Genomic DNA, 23759 nt, shown 5'->3' with positions numbered 1-23759 from the left:
CAGGTCCATCATCGGTGGAGGTCACAGTTTCTCTGGTTGTGGATGAACTACAACTCCCAGAAAGGAAGGTCACTCCCCCCCCCCCCCATCCTTCCAGTAATCTAATTGCATCATATCAGGTATGTGCGCTTAGTTTGGTCCAGAGCCATTGATGTTTGGGTTCACAGTGCTCTCTGGATGTAGGTGAACTACAACTCACATCATGCCAGGTTAACCCCGAAAAACTCCATCAGTACTTAAAGTTTGTTATGTTGGGCCAATTCCATTTTGGTCCAATTCCATCTTTGATGGAGTTCAGAGTGCTCATTGATTGCAGGTGAACTATAAATCCCAGTACCTACAACTCCAAAATGTCCAGGCCAATTCCCATCAAAACCCACCAGTATTCAAATTTGGGCATATCAGGTATGCATGCCAACTTTGGTCCAGACCCATCATTGTTTGGGTTCATAGTGCCCTCTGGATGTAGGTGAACTACAACTCTTATAAATCCCTCCAAAGACCTCCAGTATTTTTTGTTGCTCATGGGGGTTCTGTGTACCAAATTAGTTCTGGCTCCATCATTAGTGGGGTTCAGAGTGCTCTTAGATTACAAGTGAACTATACATCCCAAGACACACAACTCCTATAATTTGTGGTGAATTCTCCCCAAATCTCTCTAGTATGGTCAGTAGCTGATCAATTCCTCCGTTTACTGTGTGCCATAGAAAAGAATAGGAAAGGGTTAAGGGAGAGGCAGTGGGCGGAGTTATGCAAATTCCACACCAACGGAGAGAGTAAGAAACACTGGGATATCTGTGGTGGAGGAAAAATGGAAAGTCTAGGATTCAACTGACCCTATATGAAAGCCTTCCCTTGGGTGGTGGGCAGTGTGATGCTTGTGGAGGACATTGGCAGGACTCTTGGACATCTTTACAGTGCTCACTATAACCTGCAATGTCATTGGAGGGAGGGCCATTGGTGTCTCCAGATCAATGGGAGCTATAGCTATTTGTGGAAGTGGGAGCCTGTCTATGTAAGTGGACACCCCAGCCAGCCCTAAAGCCAATCAATAATTATGGAGTCATCTACTGGCACAAGAGGGGTCTTACCATATTCCTTCACCTCAAAGGTCTGCTCCACATTGCTCCCCGAGGATTTCTTCACCACCACTTTGTAGGTGCCTTGTTTGGGCTCCGACGCCAGAGGGAAAGAGAGCTGCACGAGGCCTACTTTCAGCTCCACATCTTGCCACTGGAACAAGCGATTCCTCTTGGGATCCTAGAAATCACAGGGCAATGTGGTCATTCCAGGGACAGGGGATTGCTTGTGTTGATGGCACTCAACTGGGAATCTTTAGTCCTCCAGATTACTTGCAATTCACATTATCGCTTGTGGTACGCTGGTTCTACGTTCTAGAATCACTGCAGTTGGATACCACTTTAAGCGCCACAGTTCAATGTCACGGAAACCTGGAATTTGTAAATTGGTGAGGCACAAGCAAAAGGCCTTATTACAACCCCACCGTTTCATGGCATTGATTCATAGCAGTTGCAGTGCCATCAAACTGCATTCATTCTGCAGCGTAGATCAGTAGTTCCCAACCTTTGTTTTTAACCAGGGACCACCTGAACAGGAACCACTTTGGCCAGGGACCACGTTGATCAGGGGCCACTTTGACCAGGGACCACTTTTACCAGAGACCACTTTAACCAGGGACCACTTTGACCAGGGACCACATTGATCAGGGGCCACTTTGACCAGTGACCACTTTGAACAGGGACCACTTTGACCAGAGACCACTTTTATCAGGGCCCACTTTGATCATGGACCACTTGGCCAGGGACCACTTTGGCCAGTGACCACTTGACCAGGGGCCACTTTGACCAGGGACCACTTTGACCAGGAACCACTTGACCAGGGACCACTTTGACCAGGAACCACTTGACCAGGGAACACTTTGGCTAGGGACCACTTTTACCAGAGACCACTATAACCAGGGACCACTTTGATCAGGGACCACGTTGATCAGGGGCAACTTTGACCAGTGACCACTTTGACCAGGGACCACTTTAATCAGGGACCACTTTGACCAGAGACCACTTTGATCAGGGACCACGTTGATCAGGGGCAACTTTGACCAGTGACCACTTTGACCAGGGACCACTTTAATCAGGGACCACTTTGACCAGAGACCACTTTGATCAGGGACCACTTTGATCATGGGCCACTTGACCAGGGACCACTTTGGCCAGCAACCACTTGACCAGGGGCCACTTTGATCATAGACCAAAGTTTGAGGACCACTTTGACCAGGGACCACTTTGACCAGAGACCACTTTGATCAGGGCCCACTTTGATCATGGACCACTTGATCAGGGACCACTTTGGCCAGTGACCACTTGACCAGGGGCCACTTTGACCAGGGACCACTTTAATCGTAGACCACTTGACTAGGGACCACTCTCCAACATTAGTACCAAATGTGTTACAAAAACAGTTTTTGGTCAACATTAGATTTGATGTGGTTATTTGGAGTGCTGATTCAGAAAATTGCATTGGATAAACCACATCAACTCTAGTTTCTGATACAGAACATATGCCATCAGTAGTTGCCATCTGCTTGCCCATAGAAAACCATATTTAATAACCTTGAGCTGATGTGGTAGTAGTAATCTTTCGTGGGTACTCAGCCTCTCCCCACCTGACATCCCCATTGCCTCGACACTATAAGAGGGTTTAGCAAGACCAGTTGCTCTAGTTGCCACGTGGTTGCGAGGCAACGGTGTAGTAATGGTTTTGCTGCGGACCATATTTTTGTTCTTGGGGACCACAGGTTGGGAACCATTGGTGTAAATGGTAAATGGCACACTTTAAATGCCATGCTTCTGTGATATGGGTCCCTGGGATTTGTAGTTTAGTGAGGCACCAGCACTCTCTGGCTAAGAAGGCTAAAGACCATGGACTGTAGCACAGCTGGTTAATCGCTAGCAGCAATAAATCACTGTCGACCAGAAGGTGGCAAGTTCAAAACCCGAGTCAGGCTTGAGCTCCTGACTGTTAATAGCCCAGCTTACTGTTCACCAAACAGTTCGAAAACAGCTGAGCTGTGAGTAGAGAAATTAGGGACCACTTAAAGCAGGGAGGTTAATTTATGACACCATAAAAATGCCGAAGATCAAAGCAAGGAGGAAATATTACAATCAAAGGCTCGGTGTCACAGTGGATGAATCAACAGCTCCCCCCTCTGGCCTGAATTGAGCAACCTCCAGGAGCCGAAGTTGGAAAAAATGCTGAATTCCCTCTATGTCTTGTATGTCTAAAAACGGCATTGAATGTTTGCCATGTATGATTGCATTGTGATCTGCCCTGAGCCCCCTTTGGGGTGAGAAGGGAGGAAAATAAATACCATAATTAATTAAATAAATAAACTCCCATAATTCCACAATGTGACATCAAACTGCTTTAATTCTAGAGTCTTGATGCAGCCTGAGACCAATATTTTGAGGGTAAAGTAGGCTCTAAATCCAATAAAACCAAGCCACACACAACTATTAACATACTGTGGCGAGCCGGGATGTTTACAGAAGTTAACCGCATTTTAAAAACCTAAACCTCGGAAAAACAACCCAGAAGGGACAGAGGGTCAAACGTTTTCCGTTCCGGACTCAAAGGGATCATAAAAGATTGGCTAGGTGCTCTTATAGTTGATCCTTTCTGCCATTACCCAGAACGAAAAACAGCAGACCAAACAAGACCTAAGCTACGTGGATTGTATCAACAAAGCCATTTTAATCAATGGGAAAAAATGGGACCAAACATTAGGTCCAACTTCATTATCTTTTCTACGTGGAAAACTGAATCCAAAGACATGGCTTGTCCAAAGCCACTTTAAACAAAATGTACTGCCAAGTAACTTTGCTTAGGATTGCAGAGATGGTTAATGTTTAAGAGCCCTTTTCCCCCTAGTGTTATCTATCCTATCAAAAGCCTATTTGCTCTAGATAATCCAAGGTAACTGTCTGATTCACTAGAAGTGTGTTCTAGAGTCAGATAATACAGTATGTGAATGACACCGCAGTCACTGGTTACGAAGAATGGATTCAAATAGAGTGATGGCTAACGTAAGGGCATTCCTCCGCTGAGACTGGCAGTAACAATATTGTCCTTGCAAATCAATAATTTCCCCACCATCTCATCACAAGAAGCCTGTCGTCTGAGTGGGACAACGGGTGCATCTATACCAGGGGTCTTCAAACTAAGAGAGGAGATTCCATCTGAACATGAGGAAGAACTTCCTGACTGTGAGAGCCGTTCAGCAGTGGAACTCTCTGCCCCGGAGTGTGGTGGAGGCTCCTTCTTTGGAAGCTTTTAAACAGAGGCTGGATGGCAATCTGTCAGGGGTGATTTGAATGCAATATTACTGCTTCTTGGCAGAGGGTTGGACTGGATGGCCCATGAGGTCTCTTCTAACTCTTTGATTCTATGATTCTATGATTCTAAGGCCAGATATGGCCCTCCAAGGTCATTTACCCAGCCCTCGCTCAGGGTCAACCTAAGTCTGAAACGGCTTGAAAGCACACAACAACAACAACAATCCTATCTCATCAGCCAAAAGCAGACCCACACTTCACACTGAAATACTAATAAGTTTATATTTATTGTTGAAGGCTTTCATGGCCGGAATCACTGGGTTGTTGTAGGTTTTTTCGGGCTATATGGCCATGGTCTAGAGGCATTCTCTCCTGACGTTTTGCCTGCATCTATGGCAAGCATCCTCAGAGGTAGTGAGGTCTGTTGGAACTAGGAAAAAGGGTTTATATATCTGTGGAATGACCAGGGTGGGACAAAGGACTCTTGTCTGCTTGAGCTAGGTGTGAATGTTTCAACTGACCACCTTGATTAGCATTTGATTGGCAATGCCAGGCGGGTTCTGTGTGGGAAGTTTGGCCCAATTCTATCATTGGTGGGAGTCAGAATGCTCTCTGATTGTAAGTGAACTATAAACCCCAGCAACTACAACACCCAAATATCAAGATCTATTTTCCCCAAACTCCACCAGTGTTCACATTTGGGCATATTGAGTATCTGTGCCAAGTTTGGTTCGGATCCATCATTGTTTGAGTCCACAGTGCTCTCTGGATGTAGGTGAACTACAACTCCAAAACTCAAGGACACTGTCTACCAAACATTTTCAGTATTTTCTGTTGGTCGTGGGAGTTCTGTGTGCCAAGTTTGGTTCACTCCAATCGTTGGTGGAGTTCTTTGTTTGTATATTAACTATAAATCCCAGCAACTACAACTCCCAAATGACAAAATCAACTACCCCTCAACCCCACCTGTATTCAATTTGGGCATATTGGGTATTTGTGCCAAATTTGGTTTAGTGAATGTAAAAACATCCTGCATATCAGATATTTACATTATACTCCATAACAGGAGAAAAGTTACAGTTATGAAGTAGCAATGAAAATACTCGTAATTTTATGATTGGGGGTCACCACAACATGAGGAATTGAATTAAGGGGAGGTTGAGAACCACTGCTCTATACTGTAGAATTAAGGCAGTTTGACACCACTGTAATTACCATGGCTCAATGCTATGGTGCACTGAACCATTGGAAGGTATGACTATCATCCATGTGGACAACTTCAGAGTATTTCAGATTTTGGAATTCCAGATTAGGGATGTTCAACCTGCATTTATAACTGGATTGAATTATTATGAAAGGAAGTAGATTGGAAATTACAACTTACCTGGATGTAAACCAAAGGAAACTGCGGAGACAAGAAAAAGAAAAGAGGAGTTGAACCAAACATTGTGAAGATATTTGAGAGATAATTTTGTCATTTTCATATGCTAAACCCATGAGGATCCATACCTGTTAACTTGTGTTTTACACAATCATTTGTTTGGGAATTGCAAATAACCCCAGTCTCCTACTTAGGGCTCATCTACACTAAACAGGTGTCATGAATTTAGGTGTCCTTCTGAAAACTTGGCCAGACTGGATGGACTGGATCTTCCCCTTCACACCATTGTAGACATCATGTGCCCTATGAACCACATGTTGTTCCCACCTGTTTTTGGAGGCCCCACAGCTGTTTACTTTGGGAGTGAGCCATCAAAATTTGGCAGCATAGCCATTGGGTTTTAAAACTGCATTTAGGGATTAGTATAAAGTGCAGGGAGTGCAGAGTTTAAGTCAAAGAGTATTGTGTTCCCAGAACCACCTTTGGGAAGTATTTTCAAAAGGAAGTAAAAAAAAAAACAGCTAAAGAAGCATCTGGTGTAAATAATGCTGAAATTTACCTTCTCATTCAAGGGATGGAAGCCTTCATCCAGCGAGACAATGCGGAATTTAACTGAGAAAGAAAGCGGGGAGCGTTATCTTTGAGGTTCAGCAAAACACCATCAGATCCTCTGAAGATGCCAGCCATAGATGCAGATTCAACGTAAGGAGAAAATGATGAAGCAACTGCCTACTCCATAATTATTCTGATCCATCAAAGGAAATATTCCTTCATTCTCCAAATTTCTAATAGTGCAGACAGTGAAACACTGAAGATAATTGTATTGTCGAAGGCTTTCATGGCTGGAATCGCTAGGTTCTTGTGGGTTTTTTTTTTCGGGCTATAGGGCCATGTTCTAGAGGCATTTCTCCTGACGTTTCGCCTGCATCTATGGCAAGCATCCTCAGAGGTAGTGAGGTCTGTTGGAAATAGGAAAAAGGGTTTATATATCCGTGGAATGGCTGGGGTGGGGCAAAGAGCTCGTCTCTGCTAGAGCTAGGTGTGAATGTTTCAGCTGACCACCTTCATTAGCATTTGAAGGCCTGCCTGAGCCTGGGAAAACCTTTTGTTGAGAGGTGTTAAGATGTGCCTGGTTGTTTCCTCTCTGCTGTTTTGCTGTTGTAATTTTAAAAAACTCTTTGCCTCACCCCAGCCATTCCACAGATATATAAACCCATTGTCCTAATTCCAACAGACCTCACTACCTCTGAGGATGCTTGCCATAGATGCAGGCGAAACGTCAGGAGAAATGCCTCTAGAACATGGCCCTATAGCCCGAAAAAAAACCCCACAAGAACCTACTGAAGATAATTCATGGTGGGAACAAAGCTATCTGCTACGTTACCATTTGCTTGGTCCCTTTGCCCACTCCTTTGGATGGATGCCTCAATGATAGTTTGTGGTGGAATGAAAACCATGTTATAGTTTACGTCTTTACCAATCCACACACTGTCTTGCTAGAGAAAAGATATGATCGGTAAAGAATAAGGTGTTTACTCTTTTATTATGCAGAGCAACATATATACATATATTATTAGCCAGCAAAGACAAACAAACCAGCAATTAAGGTGCTCAGCCAGATTACTACAAAAGTTAGAAGTGAACCTAAGTTAAGGAAAAATCTATTTCTAGCTGTTTGGGAAATAGGGCAGGGATATGAGTGTTAAATACAGAATCTAGCTTCAGACGAAGCAACGTTGAAATCACGTTACGCTCTTCATGCCAAGTTATTGGATTCCTGTATTTGTTTGATTCCTGGTTTAAATGCCTTTGCTGTTATTTGCCTTTGAATTCAAGTATCTTGTCTCATGGACCTTTTTGCACTATTTCTCCTTGGACTAACTGATCCTTTTTCTTCCTAATCAATTGGATTTGCCTTTTACTGTGGATTACTTTTTATTGCTTTGGCATTTATTATGTGCTTGCTTTCGTTGCGAGTAGGTTTTTATACCGGGAGGGCCCTTACCATTACGAGCTCCTAGAGATACAGAAGGTACCAGAAGAAAACAAGTCTGTGCACAAGTCTAATCTCTAAGTCTTTCCAATGTGATTCTACACAGTGTAAGTGAGTCATGCTGGGAGAAATGGAATTCCGTAAACAGATGTTGCTTGTGGGGAAAAAAATAGCAATTTCTTTGTGTTTATATTTATTTATTTATTTATTTGTTGCTTTCATGGGGGACCTGTGTTCCTAACTCCAACCAATGTGGAGGACTGGCTGCATTTTTAATTTCCTCCATGAAATTTTGACACCCCCCCCCCCCCCTTTGAATTGTCAAAAGATGTACCAAGATCATAGGGCTACTAGAATGAAATAGGGTTACTAGAATGAAAACTGGAGAGGGCTCCAGTAATTTTTAAATAGTGAGAATTGGTGTTGGTTGCCATGCGACCAGGTAAACCAGCAAGTCCTGCTGAAATTCCCACTTCTCCATGAAAGAAATAGGAGCCAGGTCCTCCAGTTTTCACTCTAGTTTCCTCTCCATGAGCTTATTACCTTCCTGTTCTGGCTTGTAGATGGGCTTGTCGGTCTGGACAAAGACTAGGCTGTCCAAGTTCTTCACGAGCACCTCCTTCCGGCTCCAGAAAGACAACGTGTCCCCCTTCACGGACACTGTGAGAAGCACCACCGGAGAGTTGGTCGGGCTGCTCCACCTGGGAATCTAAAACAGGAAGAAGGGAAGGAAGGCAACAGAGTTAAGGGTCTTTCTGTTTGTACCGTGGCCAGAACAGTCAACTCATTTTCTTCATTAACTGTTACATTGGACAACACACATTTTGGTGCCTCATGTTGTTAGAGACCCTAAATCGGGTCTCCAATACTTAAGGTCCAGGTCACGGGAGCATATAAGGAAGGAGACAGTCCCAAAAAGGATCAAAAACAAGGTTTTATTTTCATCATAGCCATGAGGAAGTCGGACAGCCATGTTAAGTGCACACAGGCACCAACGTTTGCGAATGACTGTCACCTCCTCCTCTGTTTTTTTGCAAACTTTTATATACCCTCAGGTAAAGAAGAATATTTTTGTCATGGAAAGTACTTTGATCTTTACTCTTCCTGTCCCCCTCCCATCAACCTCTTAATGGAAAGTACCTTCTCACAGACTTTGCGCTTAACCACAAACCAATTTCCTATGTAAGCTCGCTAATATAGCAACTTTTCAAAAAGCCAAACCCTTGAACTTGGTATGACCTCTATACCAACATTTCAGTTAAAGCTTTTAATTTTTAATATTTCTTAGGCTTATGCCTCCTTCAATGTCAGAAATATTGAAAATTAACAGTGTATTTTTAATTACAAAAAGTGATGTACAGGCACTGAAAGAGTTAAAATGATGCAATGACTGAGCAAAACTAGTAGAGTAATATAAGCAAGTGTGCCTGTGAGTTATTCCCTCCTCCTGTGTGAAGACTTCCTTCTGTGTGAAGAATGCCTCAGTGTAAAGAGTGCTGTGTTTGACTGCTCCAAGGAGAGATCTCCTTCACTTTGAAGATTGTTGTATGTTTTTTATCTACATGAGAGAAGACCAGCGTGAAGGCAAGAAGCTAAAGCAAAGATATCACAAGGAAGTATAAAGAATTTTGTTTATTGTCGAAGGCTTTCATGGCTGGAATCACTAGGTTCTTGTGGGTTTTTTCGAGCTATATGGCCATGTTCTAGAGGCATTTTTCTCCTGACGTTTCGCCTGTATCTATGGCAAGCATCCTCAGAAGTAGTGAGGTCTGTTGGAATTAGGAAAATGGGTTTATATATCTGTGGAATGACTAGGGTGGGACAAAGGACTCTTCTCTGCTGGAGCTAGGTGTGAATGTTTCAGCTGACCACCTTCATTAGCATTTGAAGGCCTGTCTGAGCCTGGAGTAATCTTTTGTTGAGAGGTGTTAAGATGTGCCTGGTTGTTTCCTCTCTGCTGTTTTGCTGTTGTAATTTTAGAGTTTTTTAATACTGAAGGAATTAAAATGAAGGTGGTCAGCTGAAACATTCACACCTAGCTCCAGCAGAGAAGAGTTCTTTGTCCCACCCTAGTCATTCCACAGATATATAAACCCATTTTCCTAATTCCAACAGACCTCACTACCTCTGAGGATGCTTGCCATAGATGCAGGCGAAACGTCAGGAGAAAAATGCCTCTAGAACATGGCCATATAGCCCAAAAAACCCCACAAGAACCTAATTTTGTTTATGTTATGGAAACCTTGTTTTCGTAACCATATTGTTTTTCTATAAGAAAGGCCTCTGAAGGAAGATAACAATAGTTGGTGTAGGTTTTTATTTTGTCTTATACTGGCTGCTGGTTCTGGGACACATTTCTGCTGCTAAATAAGCTACTCTGCAGAATACTTTTCAGGTGAGGCTCTTTTGTTATTAAACCCATTTGCCAACACCTCAAATGTTAGCCCTGTTTCTGCGTAGAGTAGTCTCGCTTATCCAACATAAATGGACCAGCAGAACATTGGATGAGCTAAAATGTTAGATAATAAGGAGGGATTAAGGAAAAGCCTATGGAACATCAAATTACGTCATGATTTTACAAATTAAGCACCAAAACATCATGTTTTACAAGAAAGCGATAGAAGAAGCAATTCAATACATGGTAACATTATGTTACCATGTATTGGCTTGAACTGCCAAGCTTTCGATCGGCAGGATCTTCTGCAGCTTAACCCACTGTGCTAAGCCCGGCCCTAAAAACAAAGTTTGTGCAGTTTCAGCTCCCACAACTCCTAACAGCCTCAGGCATCTTAGTCCTAAGTGGCTGAGGGGGAAAAGGAAAGGGACTGAGGCTGTTAGGAATTGTGGGACTTGAAGTCCAAAGCACTTGGAGGCCCGGTTTGCCCATGCCTGATCTAAGTAATGCTCTCTTTCATGTCTATCTTTTACTTACTAACGCCTTTAAAGATCCCTCCAGCTACTTATTATATAATATAACATAACTTAACATAACATAACATAGGTAAAGGTAAAGGTAGTCCCCTGACATTAAGTCCAGTCATGTCTGACTCTGGGGTGTGGTACTCATCTCCATTTCTAAGCCGAAGAGCTGGCGTTGTCCATAGACACCTCCAGGGTCATGTGTACCTTCCCACCGGAGCAGTACCTATTGATCTACTCACATTTGCATGTTTTTGAACTGCTAGGTTGGCAGAAGCTAGTGCTGACAGCGGAAGCTCACACCACTCCCCGGAATCGAACCTGCGACCTTTCGATCAACAAGCTCAGCAGCTCAGTGCTTTAACCCACTGCGCCACCGGGGGCTCCCAACATAATATAATATAATATATTGTATATACATATAATATTGATAATATTATAATGTAATATAATATAATACTACTAATAATATGATATTATAATTATATATTTTATATTAAATGTAATATTACTAATAATATTACAGTATAATGTTATAGTACAATGTAGTATATAATATTAATATCGTGCTATGGTAATAATATAATATATTGTATTTATTTTTAACTTGTAAGTCGCTCTGAGTCCCCTTCGGGGTGAGAAGGGCGGCATATAAATGTCATGAATAAATAAATAAATAAATACTTCAAAGATAACCACCTGAAGCCTAACTCTCCCAAGACACAAGTGTGTGCTTTCCACCTATGCAACCGTGAAGCCAACAGGAAATTGAAAATCACCTGGGAAGGTCAAGAGCTTGAACACTGTTTCCATCCTAAATATCTCGGTATCACCTTAGATTGAACACTAGCATATAGGAAACACTGCTTGAACATCAAGCACAAAGTAGTTGCATGCAGTAACATCCTGCGGAAACTTACTGGCAGCACATGGGATGCAGACCCAAATTAATACGAACATCAGCCCTAGCCTTGTTTTACTCAACTGCCGAGTATGCCATTCCTATTTGGCATAAGTCTGCCCATGCAAAGCAGGTGAACATAGCATTGCATGAAACATGCAGAATAATCACAGGACGTCTTAAACCTACACCTGTTGATAAACTCTACGAACTAGCTGGCAGTATACCCCCTGATGTGCGACGGGAAGTTGCTGCTAAATGTGAGAGAAATAAGGTTGAACCCTGTGAAAGCCACCCACTGCATGGCTACCAGTCTCCTCCCAGTAGACTCAAATCTAGGAAAAGCTTTATGAGAACTATCACTGAAATGGCAGGGAGAAGGTTTCAGGAAAAGAGACAAAGAGAGGTCCGGAGGTCTCAAAAGCACAGATTTTATTTCCAGCTGGGACTCTGGTGAGGAGTTGTGTCCAAAAGCACCAGAGCAAATTATAAAGGTGCGGACTATGCCTTTTATACCCTTCAAATGCAAGCAAACAAAGAAACATGTTTCTACATACGTTGACATCATTCTCTGCATCTTTTTAGTATCATAGGAATATCTAATACTACCCTCCAACATACGAAAGGCATGTCTCTGTGTCTTTCTAAAGAGCAAGCATGCAGCTTATATTCATCAATCAAGGGGCATATTTTGAGTTGTCAGGAGAAAGGAGATATAGGCTCTCCTTACTTAGTACCAGTCTCTCTCTCTCTGGAATGTATAGATAACATGCCCCCCTTCTCCTCCCTCTTGCCCGTGCCTTGGACACAGATCTCCTTCGGCATTCTTTCTAATACAGAGAGAGAACCTGATTTTTCTATACATTTCAGTGCTTGCAAAGTACATACAATTTAAGCATAAATAAATATCTATTTTTCCAATATTTCCTCATCACCATGTCCCTCCAGCAACAGCAAGGGTCTCCCTCTGGGCAGCTAGACCAGGAAATCCCAACTGGATGGCCCCCCACAAAGGTCTTTCTCCAGGGGCAAACCAAGAATGGGCAACCTGGAAGTCCCTGAACAGACTCAGAAGTGGAGTGGGCAGATCAGAAGACAGCCTGGCAAAATGACACTACCCAAAATAATCCCACACCTTGTGTGACTGTGGAGCAGAACAGACAACTCCGCATCTGTACACTTGTCCACTGTGCCATGCCTCATGTACAGAGGAAGAATTGTTGGAGGCTACAGACAATGCCATTGCTGTTTCTGTTTTTGGTCAAAAGATATTTAGCCACCTGTGCCCCTTCTATTTTTATCAATTTTATACTAATGTATGCAATGGTTTTGATATGAAGTAATAAAATTAAATGTCTATCTATTGATGGAAATTAGGCTTTTCCGTTTCTGTTGACACCAAAAACTGTCGGACATGAAACCCAATTGCAATTTCTATTCCGAAATTACTTGAGGTGTGAATCCAATATTTCCCTGTATCAAAATTAAGGTTTGTGGCTACATTTAAAATAATTTATCTTTATTTCCAAACCTTTTACATCAGGCATGGGTAAACTGCGGCCCTCCAGGTGTTTTGGACTTCAACTCCCACAATTCCTAACAGCCGAGTTGTGGGAGTTGAAGTCCAAAACATCTGGAGGGCCGAAGTTTGCCCATGCGTGTTCTACATTATACAACACACTTAGGCAATAGGAGGAGATCAAAGTAGGAAGGATATTGTAGGCTCTCAATACTTAGGGACAGAGTTAGGGTTTCCGCCTGAAACTGACCACAGAGTTGTGCTGGGGGACCGAGAATTTCCTACAAAAGTATGCTCTTAGCTATTTTAAAAAGGGATTTTATAAAAATTGCCATTTTCATGTGGGTTCTGTGACCCTAACCCTTGCAAAAAAAAAAGGAGAGCACCTGAAATTGCAAGGCTTTGTTCCATTGCCCGATAGAAAACTCATACCATAAACGGGATGCACTGGAAATCGTCCGGCGTCGTGATCAGAGCATCTCTGATCAGGCTCTCGTTACGGCCTCCATATTCCAATGTGATTTTCAGAGTCACGGGCTCACTGAGATGGCTCAGCTGGACACAGATTTTCTCCGACGTTTCAGTGTGGATCACGAAGGGCACCAACACCAAGTATTGCCTTTGGGTGTGAGGGGAAAAAGGAGGGCAGGGCGTCATTAAAGACCTGGGGGTCGTGTCATGGCATAGCTATTGGACCAAGGCCTCTCTTCGCGACGTCATCAGACCTTGAAACTTGCAAAGTGATATTAGATCGATGTATTGTCGAAGACTTTCACGGCTGGAATCACTGGGTTGTTGTAGGTTTTTGGGGCTATATGGCCATGTTCTAGAAGCATTCTCTCCTGACGTTTCGCCTGCATCTATGACAAGCATCCTCACTTCCTCTGAGGATGCTTGCCATAGATGCAGGCGAAACATCAGGAGAGAATGCTTCTAAGAACATGGCCATATAGCCCCAAAAACCTATAACAACCTGGATATTACATCAATTATCTTCCCTCTACAGGTACAGTTAATTCATGCAGTTAAACATCACTTTAACCACCACAGCTCACTGCTACAGAATCAGGGGAATTGTAGTTAGGGGAACTCATGCTACCCATTCTCTATTCTGCCTTGGTTAGACCACACCTGGAATACTGTTCCAATTCTTGGCACCACAATTAAAGAGAGATACTGACAAGCTGGAATGTGTCCAGAGGAGGGTGACTCAAATAATCAAGGGTCTGGAGAACAAGCCCTGTGAGGAGCGGCTTAAAGAGCTGCCCATGTTTAGCCTGAAGAAGAGAAGGCTGAGAGGAGACATGACAGCCATGTATAAATAGTCTCAGGTTGACTTGTTTTCGATCAATCCATGTTGACTATTAGCGATTCGTTTCTAAGTATTTGCAGACCACTTAAGGCTGAGAGGACACATGATAGCCATGTATAAATACGTGAGGGGAAGTCACAGGGAGGAGGGAGCAAGCTTGTTTTCTGCTGCCCTGGAGACCAGGACATGGAACAAACTACAAAATGGCTTCAAACTACTGGAAAGGAGATTCCACCTGAACATGAGGAAGAACTTCCTGACTGTGAGAGCTGTTCAGCATTGGAACTCTCTTTCCTGGAGTGTGGTGGAGGCTTTTAAACAGAGACTGGATGGCCATCTGTTGGGGGTGCTTTGAATGTGATTTTCCTGCTTCTTGGCAGGAGGTTGGACTGGATGGCCCATGAGGTCTCTTCCAATAATGATTCTATGATTCTACGGCACCAGCACTCTTTAGTAGAGGAGGCTAAGGCTGAGCTTGGAATCCCAGGTTTTGCCGGTGGCCAGAGGAGCTTTTACACAGGTCAAACTTGTACACCATCTGCGCCCGAATCTTGGGAGGTATGACTTGGCCATGGTGGTCCATACACTGGTTACATTCCGAATAGACTACTACAACACACTCTACATGGGGTTGCCTCTGAAGATGGCTCAGAAGCTCCAGCTAGTCCAATGCTCGGCAGTCAGGTTACTCACAGGAGCACAGTATAGGGAGCATATAACTCCCTTGCTCCTTCAGCTCCACTGGCTGTCTATTAGCTTCCAGTCTCAATTCAAAGTGCTGGTGCTCACCTATAAAACCCTAAACAGTTCTGGCCCAGTTTACCTGTACGAAAGTATCTCCCCCTACGAACCATCTAGGACAGGGGGCCAGGTCACAGTCCCTCAAACTGTTGGAGGGCTGGATTATAATTTGGGAAAAAAATGAATGAATTGCTATGCACAGTGCACGTATCTTCCTTGTAGTGCAAAAAACACAAGAACAATACAATAATTAAAATGAAGAACAATTTTAACAAATATAAACTTATTAGTATTTCATTGGGAAGTGTGGGCCTGCTTTTGGCTGATGACATAGGATTGTTGTTGTTGTTGTGTGCTTTCAAGTCGTTTCAGACTTAGGTTGATTCTGAGTGAGGGCTGGGTAAATGACCTTGGAGGGCTGTATTCGGCCCCCGGGCCGTAGTTTGAGGACTCCTGGTTTAGGACCTTAAGATCATCCGGGGAGGCCCTGCTCCCGGCCCCACCACCATCGCAGTCGCGTTTGGTGGGGACGAGAGACAACAACAACAATTTTTTTTATTACAGTCCATAGACCCATCAGTAAAACCAACAATTATTATAAATTCTCCCATCTCAGGAGGAGTCCATTGTCCAATATACATATTCATGGTTTCAAGGAATACCCCTATTGGAGGTTAGTTGTTTTCTCAGCCTTGTTGCCACTGCCACTATAAGAGTCACCCTGTGGCACTTGCCCTCTAAAAGATATATCTAACAATCCTCTGCGGGGGACGACTGGTCATGTGGCACAAGATTGGATTGGATATATAAGTTGGCACGGCAATGAAATGTGTTCTATTGTTTCTATTTCATTTCCTTCACAGGGACACAGTTTTTGGGAGTAAGGAATTCCAAACAGTCTGCCTCTTAGCAACTCTGAGGGAAATACATTTCATCTCACCTTTGTAAAGTGTCTGCGATGTTTAATCACTGTAAGACTTTTTAGATATTTGCAAGACTTAAAACCTGGTTATGGGATCAGGCGTGCACAGAATAGTTTGTTTACTGGGAAAGACAAGAATTATTATAAATGCTCCCATCTCAGGAGATATATACATCTACATGGTTTCAAGGAATATCCCTATCGGAGGTTAGTTGTTTTCTCAGCCTATATTGACAAGCTGGAATGTGTCCAGAGGAGTGCGACTAAAATGATCATGGGTCTGGAGAACAAGCCCTATGAGGAGCGGCTTGGGGAGCTGGGCATGTTTAGCCTGAAGAAGAGAAGGATGAGAGGAGATATGATAGCCATGTATAAATATGTGAGAGGAAGCCACAGGGAGGAGGGAGCAAGCTTGTTTTCTGCTTCCTTGGAGACTAGGACGCGGAACAATGGCTTCAAACTACAAGAGAGGAGATTCCATCTGAATATTAGGAAGAACTTCCTGACTGTGAGAGCCGTTCAGCAGTGGAACTCTCTACCCCCGAGTGTGGTGGAGGCTCCTTCTTTGGAAGCTTTGAAACAGAGGCTGGATGGCCATCTGTCAGGGGTGATTTGAATGCAATATTCCTGCTTCTTGGCAGGGGGTTGGACTGGATGGCCCATGAGGTCTCTTCCAACTCTTTGGTTCTAAGCCGAAGATTTGATTCTATGAAAGACAAGATTTATTGGACTGGTCTTGGATTGATTTGGATGACGATTTTAATTCTGGTGATGTCAATCTGGCGAGCGGGTTCTTAATGTATATTTATTTTAATTTTGTGGATGTATTTATTATGTGTTTTATATTATGTTTGGCATCGAATGGTTGTCTGTTTGAAAGCCATTCTGAGTCCCTCCGCGGAGGTCGAGAGGGACGGGGTATAAATCTATATAAATAAATAAAAATGTAATGTTCGTTTGTGGGATTAACATAACTCAAAAACCACTGGACAAATTGACAGCAAATTTGAACACAAGACACCTAGCAGGCCAACAAGTGACGATCACTCATAAAAACACTGAAAAACACAGCAGAAGAGACTTTAAAAGCCCAAAAACAAAAAATACTGTGGCCCAGTCTGTGAATATGTGTTTTGTGTGTGTATATATGTGCATATATGTGTGTATATATTTGTGTGTATGTGTATATATGTGTGTTTTTGCATATATATGTGGTTTTGTGCATGTGTTGTAATGTATTTTTTGTTTTTTGGCTATTTAAGTCTCGTCCACTGTGTTTTTCCGTGTTTTTATGAGTGATGGTTATTTATTGGCCTGAGAGATGTCTTGTGTCCAAATTTGGTGTTAATTCATCCAGTGGTGTATGTGTATGTGTGTGTGTGTGTGTGTGTGTGTGTGTGTGTGTGTATATATATATATATATATATATATATATATATATATATATATCTTGTAAGCCACTCTGAGTTCCCTTATATAGACTAGCAGTCCCCTGCCATGTGTTGCTGTGGCCCACATGGGGGTTCTGTGTGGGAGGTTTGGCCCAATTCTATCGTTGGTGAGGTTCAGAATGCTCTGTGATTGTAAGTGAACTATACATCCCAGCAACTACAACTCTCAAATATCAAGATTCTATTTTCCCCAAACTCCACCAGTGTTCACATTTGGGCATATTGAGTATTCTTGTAGAGTTTGGTCCAGATCCATCATTGTTTGAGTCCACAGTGATCTCTGGATGTAGGTGAACTACAACTCCAAAACCAAAGGACACTGCCCACCAAACCCTTCCAGTATTTTCTGTTGGTCATGGGAGAACTGTGTGCCAAGTTTAGTTCAATTCCATCGTTGGTGAGGTTCAGAATGCTTTTTGATTGTAGGTGAACTATAAATCCCAGCAACTACAACTCCCAAATGACAAAATCAATTTTTTTTTTTGAGTGAAAGACATACATTGGGTTGTTAGGTGTCTTGCGTCCAAATTTGGTGTCAATTCGTCCAGTGGTTTTGGAGTCATGTTAATCCCACAAACGAACATTACATTTTTATTTATATAGATAGCAAAGATATATTCCTACCTCTGTAGTTTGCTGTTTCACCACTCTTCTAATTCAAATATATTTTCGGTAACCAATTATCTTGCAAAACGCTCCTCCCCATTCTGTTATTTGGATGGGCATTCAACTTCAGGTGACTAGTTGCCTCGGTTTTGTAATTTTATAGGTTATATTTATACCATTTCTGAGCATAATGCTCGTTAAAAGCAATAATTTTGAGGGGGAAGCTGTGTTTGTCTGTTGCACTTAAATTGGCACACCTTTATTTAGAAGTTTTCTTGGACTTCAGCCTGTTTCTTCTGTGACTTTGGATGAAGTGAGCTTAAGTCCACAAAAGCTCTGGCCAAATAGAGCTGGTTAACCTTTAAAGTGCCGCAGGACTTGTCGTGAGTTCCATCCATAGCAATAGTTTGTTGTTTGGTATGATTTATTATTTTTCTTTGGTATGATTTATTTTTTTTCTAAAGGTAAAACAGCAAAACATCTGGGAGTCTCCCCAGCAACGTCCTTGCAGGCGGCTAATTCTCTCACACCAGAAGCGACTTGCAGTTTCTCAAATGGACAATGGGTGCATTATTCCACACTGTAGAAGTAATGTAGTGTGATACCACTTCATCTATGTAAGAGAGATGTTGACAGGCTGGAATGTGTCCAGAGGAGGGCGACTACAATGATCAAAGGTCTGGACAACAAGCCCTATGAGGAGCGGCTTAAAGAGCTAGTCATGTTTAGCCTTCAGAAGAGAAGGCTGAGAGGAGACATGATAATGACCATGTAAAAAGATGTGAGATGTCATAGGGAAGAGGGAACAAGCTTGTTTTCTGCTGCCCTGGAGACTAGGACGCAGAACAATGGCTTCAAACTACAAGAAGGAAGATTCCACCTGAACATTAGGAAGAACTTTGTGAGAGCTATTCAGCAGTGGAACTCTCTGCCCCAGGGTGTGGTGGAGGCACCTTCTTTGGTGGCTTTTCAGCAGAGGCTGGATGGCCATCTGTCGGGGGTGCTTTGAATGCAATTTTCCTGTTTCTTGGCAGAATGGGGTTGGACTGGATGGTCCACGAGGTCTCTTCCAACTCTATGATTCTACACTGTGGAATTAATTCAGTCTGGCACCACTTTAACCCTCAGGACTGATTGGTATGGAATTTTTGGAGTTGTACTTTGGTGAAGCAGCCGTGCTTTGGATCTGGTAGGAGGAAACTACCAATTCCAGGGTTCCATAGCATTAGGCAATGCCATGATGTCAAACTAATCATCCGACAGTGTAGATCTAGCTGTGTTAGTCTGGAAAATCAATATGCAAAGGGATATTATATTATATTATATTTATTTATTTATTTGCGGCATTTATACTCTGCCCTTCTCACCCCGAAGGGGACTCAGAATGCCTTACAAGATATATTTTCATACAAAATATTTTATTATTAGCATAGTAAAATATCAGTATTATATATTACTATATTGCACTATACCATTATACATACATACATACATACATACATATATATCTATATAAATGTAATGTTCGTTTGTGGGATTAACAGAACTCAAAAACCACTGGACGAATTGACACCAAATTTGGACACAAGACACATAACAGCCCAATGTATGTCCTTCACTCAAAAAAATTGATTTTGACATTTGGGAGTTGTAGTTGCTGTGATTTATAGTTCACCTACAATCAAAGAGCATTCTGAACCCCACCAACGATGAAATTGAACCAAACTTGGCACACAGTTCTCCCATGACCAACAGAAAATACTGGAAGGGTTTGGTGGGCAGTGTCCTTTGGTTTTGGAGTTGTAGTTCACCCACATCCAGAGAGTACTGTGGACTCAAACATGGTTGGATCTGGACCAAACTCTACACAAATACTCAATATGCCCAAAATGTGAACACTGGTAGAATTTGGGGGAAATAGAATCTTGACATTCGGGAGTTGTGGTTGCTGGGATTTATAGTTCACCTACAATCACAGAGCATTCTGAACCCCACCAACAATAGAATTGGGCCAAACCTCCCACGCATGTGGGCCACAGCAACGCGTGTCACGGGTGGCTAGTATATATATATATATATATATATATATATATTGTGGCACTTTTGAAACTATGAATCCCCTAGGAATGCAATGGGTTAAACTCTTGTGCCGGCAGGACTCAAGACCGACAGATCAGAGGTTTGAATCTGGGGAGAGGATGGATGAGCTCCCTCTGTCAGCTCCAGCTCCAGCTATATTATATTATTAGCATAGTACAATATCAGTATTTAAATATTACTATATTGTACTATACCATTATATCGTAATATTATTAGTAATGTTACATGTACTATAAATATATTATTATAATATCATAGTATTAGTAGTATCATATTGCATTACATTATAATATTATAAATATTATACGTATATACAATATATTATATTATATTACATGTGGGGACATGAGAGAAGCCTCCCGCAAGGATGGTAAAACATCAAACATCTGGGCATCCCCTGAGCAACGTTTTTGCAGAGAGTCTCCCCGGCAAAGTCCTTGCAGGCAGCTAATTCTCTCACACCAGAAGCGACTTGCAGTTTCTCAAATGGACAGTGGGTAAATCATTCCACACTGTAGAAGTAATGCAGTGTGATACCACTTTGGCTGCAATGGCTCAATACTATAGAATTGTGGGACTCTTAATTTGGCGAGGAACCCTATTGTAAACCTGCAACTCACAGGATTCCATAGCGTTGAGCTATGGCCTATAAAGTGGCATCCAACTGTATTCATCCTACAGAGTTGACCATGCATGGGCCAACCTGGGCCCTCCAGGTGTTTTGGACTCCAACTCTCATCATTCCTAACAGCCTCAGGCCCCGAAGGGGCCTGAGGCTGTTAGGAATGATGGGAGTTGGAGTCCAAAACACCTGGAGGGCCCAAATTGGCCCATGCATGGTGTTGATGCACCCCAAGATTGGATTTTGCAGGAAACAAGAAAAGAAAGGGACGGAGGTGAGACCCTCCAGTCATCAGCTTACGGTTCTGCAGGAGATGTTGCGTGGTCCCCAGGAAGAAAAAAGAGGCACAGAAGAAGGATGCTGAGACCCCCAAGGAACTGGCTTTGCCCCATGGTGCTTAAGGGGCAGCCACACGAAAAGAGAGCTGTCAGGCAGAGAGGCGAGGAGCTCAGGTGGATCCCTCTCTCCCCAGTCCCTTTTATACTGGTTTCCTGCAAGGCAAAAGAGGCCACTCTTCCCCAAAGAGGTGGGGCTGGTGGAGTGGGGCGGGGGGGGGGGGGGGAGAGAGGCTAGGATTTTAGTGGGACAGCCGAGAAGAGATGCTGAATGCTGTGAGTCACCGCCAGCACACAGAAGGTCACCTGGCAAGCAAACAAGGGGAGGAAGAAAAAGAGGTTATTGACGATGTTTATGCAAGGCCAGAACGGTTTGTGCAGCGGTCTGTCCCAGCAGGACAGCAAGAATCTGGCGGAGTGTCCTATGCCCTGGCCAGCATCTCACAGAGGAAAACTGGGACACTGCGGCCGAGCAACACCCGTGTGGTCAAGATGGCCAAACTTCTGAGCCGATCCTAGGAAGGCTGCCGCAGTTTGCTTTTGCCTGCACCGACTGGGAAGGAGGAGATTCCATTCACTCTTTCCTCTTTCTCTTCCTCCTGCTGAATTATAGTCAGCCCTTCATTTTCACTGTGGTTTTATTAATTTTGTGTCAAAAACATAAATGTTTGGGAGCCCCCGGTGGCTAAACTTGCCGACCGAAAGGTTGGCAGTTTGAATCCAGTGAGTGAGGTGAGCTCCCGCTGTCAGCCCCAGCTTCTGCCAACCTAGCAGTTTGAAAACATACGAATGTGAGTAGATCAGTAGGTACCGCTCCAACGGGAAGGTAACGGCATTCCATGTCGTCATGCCGGCCACATGACCTTGGAGGTGTCTACCGTCAATGCCAGCTCTTCGGCTTAGAATCATAGAATCATAGAGTTGGTAGAGTCCTCATGGGCCATCCAGTCCAACCCGCTGCCAAGAAGCAGGAATATTGCATTCAAAGCACTCCTGACAGATGGCCACCCAGCCTCTGTTTCAAAGCTTCCAAAGAAGGAGACTCCACCACACTCCGGGGCAGAGAGTTCCACTGCTGAACGGCTCTCACAGTCAGGAAGTTCTTCCTCATGTTCAGATGGAATCTCCTTTCTTGTAGTTTGAAGCCATTGTTCCGCATCCTAGTCTCCAGGGAAGCAGAAAACAAGCTTGCTCCCTCCTCCCTGTGGCTTCCTCTCACATATTTATACACGGCTATCATGTCTTCTCTCAGCCTTCTCTTTTTCAGGCTAAACATGCCCAGCTCCTTAAGCCGCTCCTCATAGGGGTTGTTCTCCAGACTCTTGATCATTTTAGTCGCCCTCCTCCGGACACATTCCAGTTTGTCAATATCTCTCTTGAATTGTGGTGCCCAGAATTGGACACAATATTCCAGGTGTGGTCTAACCAAGGCGGAATAGAGCATGGGGAGCATGACTTCCCTAGATCTAGACACTATGCTCCTATTGATGCAGGCCAAAATAGGTAGATCAATAGGTACCACTCCGATGGGAAAGTAACAGTGGTCCATGCAGTCATGCCAGCCAAATGACCTTGGTGGTGTCTACGGACAACGGCGGCTCTTCGGCTTAGAAATGGAGATGAGCACCACACCCCAGAGTCAGACATGACTGGACTTAATGTCAGGGGAAAACCTTTACTTATCCCTAAATAAATGTTTAAAACTGATAAAATGAAGGGTGCACAAACAGCTAAAGAGTTTTAGGCCAAAAACGGGCAACAGCGACTGCGTTGTCTGTTGCTTTAAGCAGTTCTTGCTCTGTGCATGAGGCAAGGTATGGTGGGCAAGCAAATAGATGCGGAGTTGTTTGTTCTGCTCCACAGTTGCACAAGGTGGAGGATTCTTCTGGTCGTGCCATTCTGCCAGGTTGTCTTTTGATCTGCCCACCCTGCTTCTGAATCTGCTCAGGGACTTCCAAGTTGCCAATTCTTGGTTTGCTCCTGGAGGAAGACCCTTGAGAGGGGCCACCCAGTTGGGATTTCCTAGTTTACCTGCCTACAGGGATCCCCTTGCTGTTTCTGGAGGAACATTAAGAGGAATGTTGCAAAGATACAGAATGGGGAGGCCTGGCTCGAGAGCGGTAGGTGTGAAAAAGATCTTGGAGTCCTAGTGGACAACAAGTTAAACATGAGGCAGCAATGTGATGCGGTGGCAAAAAAAAAAAAGCCAATGAGATTTTGGTCTGCATCAATAGGAGTACAGTGTCTAGATCCAGGGAAGTCATGCCACCCCTCTCTTCTGCCTTGGTCAGACCACACCTGGAATCACACCGTGTCCAATTCTGGGCAGTGCAATTGAAGTGAGATCTTGACTCTAAGCTGGAATGTGTCCAGAGGAGGGCGACTAAAATGATCAAAGGTCTGGAGAACAAGCCCTATGAGGAGTGGCTTAAAGAGCTGGGCATGTTTAGCCTGCAGAAGAGAAGGCTGAGAGGAGACATGATGAGGGCCATGGATCAAGATGTGAGGGGAAGTCATAGGGAGGAGGGGACAAGCTTGTTTTCTCCTGCCCTGGAGACTGGGATGCAATGGAAGAATGGCTTCAAACTACAGGAAAGGCGATTCC

At 43.5% G+C, this 23759-nt stretch overlaps 1 protein-coding gene across 1 annotated transcript in view; it reads right to left on the bottom strand.

Annotated features, from left to right (window-relative positions):
• Positions 1-21296, bottom strand: part of LOC132765744 (alpha-2-macroglobulin-like) — a 93992-nt gene extending 72696 nt beyond the window's left edge. Inside the window, exons 1-6 of the mRNA XM_067465075.1 lie at positions 21120-21296; positions 13498-13684; positions 8270-8435; positions 6293-6345; positions 5737-5757; positions 1092-1260 (exon numbers count right to left, since the gene is read on the bottom strand). Of these exons, the coding sequence (XP_067321176.1) occupies positions 1092-1260; positions 5737-5757; positions 6293-6345; positions 8270-8435; positions 13498-13684; positions 21120-21211 (688 nt within the window). The 5' untranslated portion in view covers positions 21212-21296. The remainder of the gene's footprint in view (positions 1-1091; positions 1261-5736; positions 5758-6292; positions 6346-8269; positions 8436-13497; positions 13685-21119) is intronic.
• Between the last annotated feature and the right edge of the window lie 2463 nt (positions 21297-23759).

This window comes from Anolis sagrei, chromosome 2 (assembly GCF_037176765.1).
Source record: "Anolis sagrei isolate rAnoSag1 chromosome 2, rAnoSag1.mat, whole genome shotgun sequence".
In the NCBI taxonomy this organism is placed as follows: domain Eukaryota; kingdom Metazoa; phylum Chordata; class Lepidosauria; order Squamata; family Dactyloidae; genus Anolis; species Anolis sagrei.
Note: the sequence above shows the minus strand (reverse complement) of the source record. Positions and strands in the feature narration are given on the sequence as shown.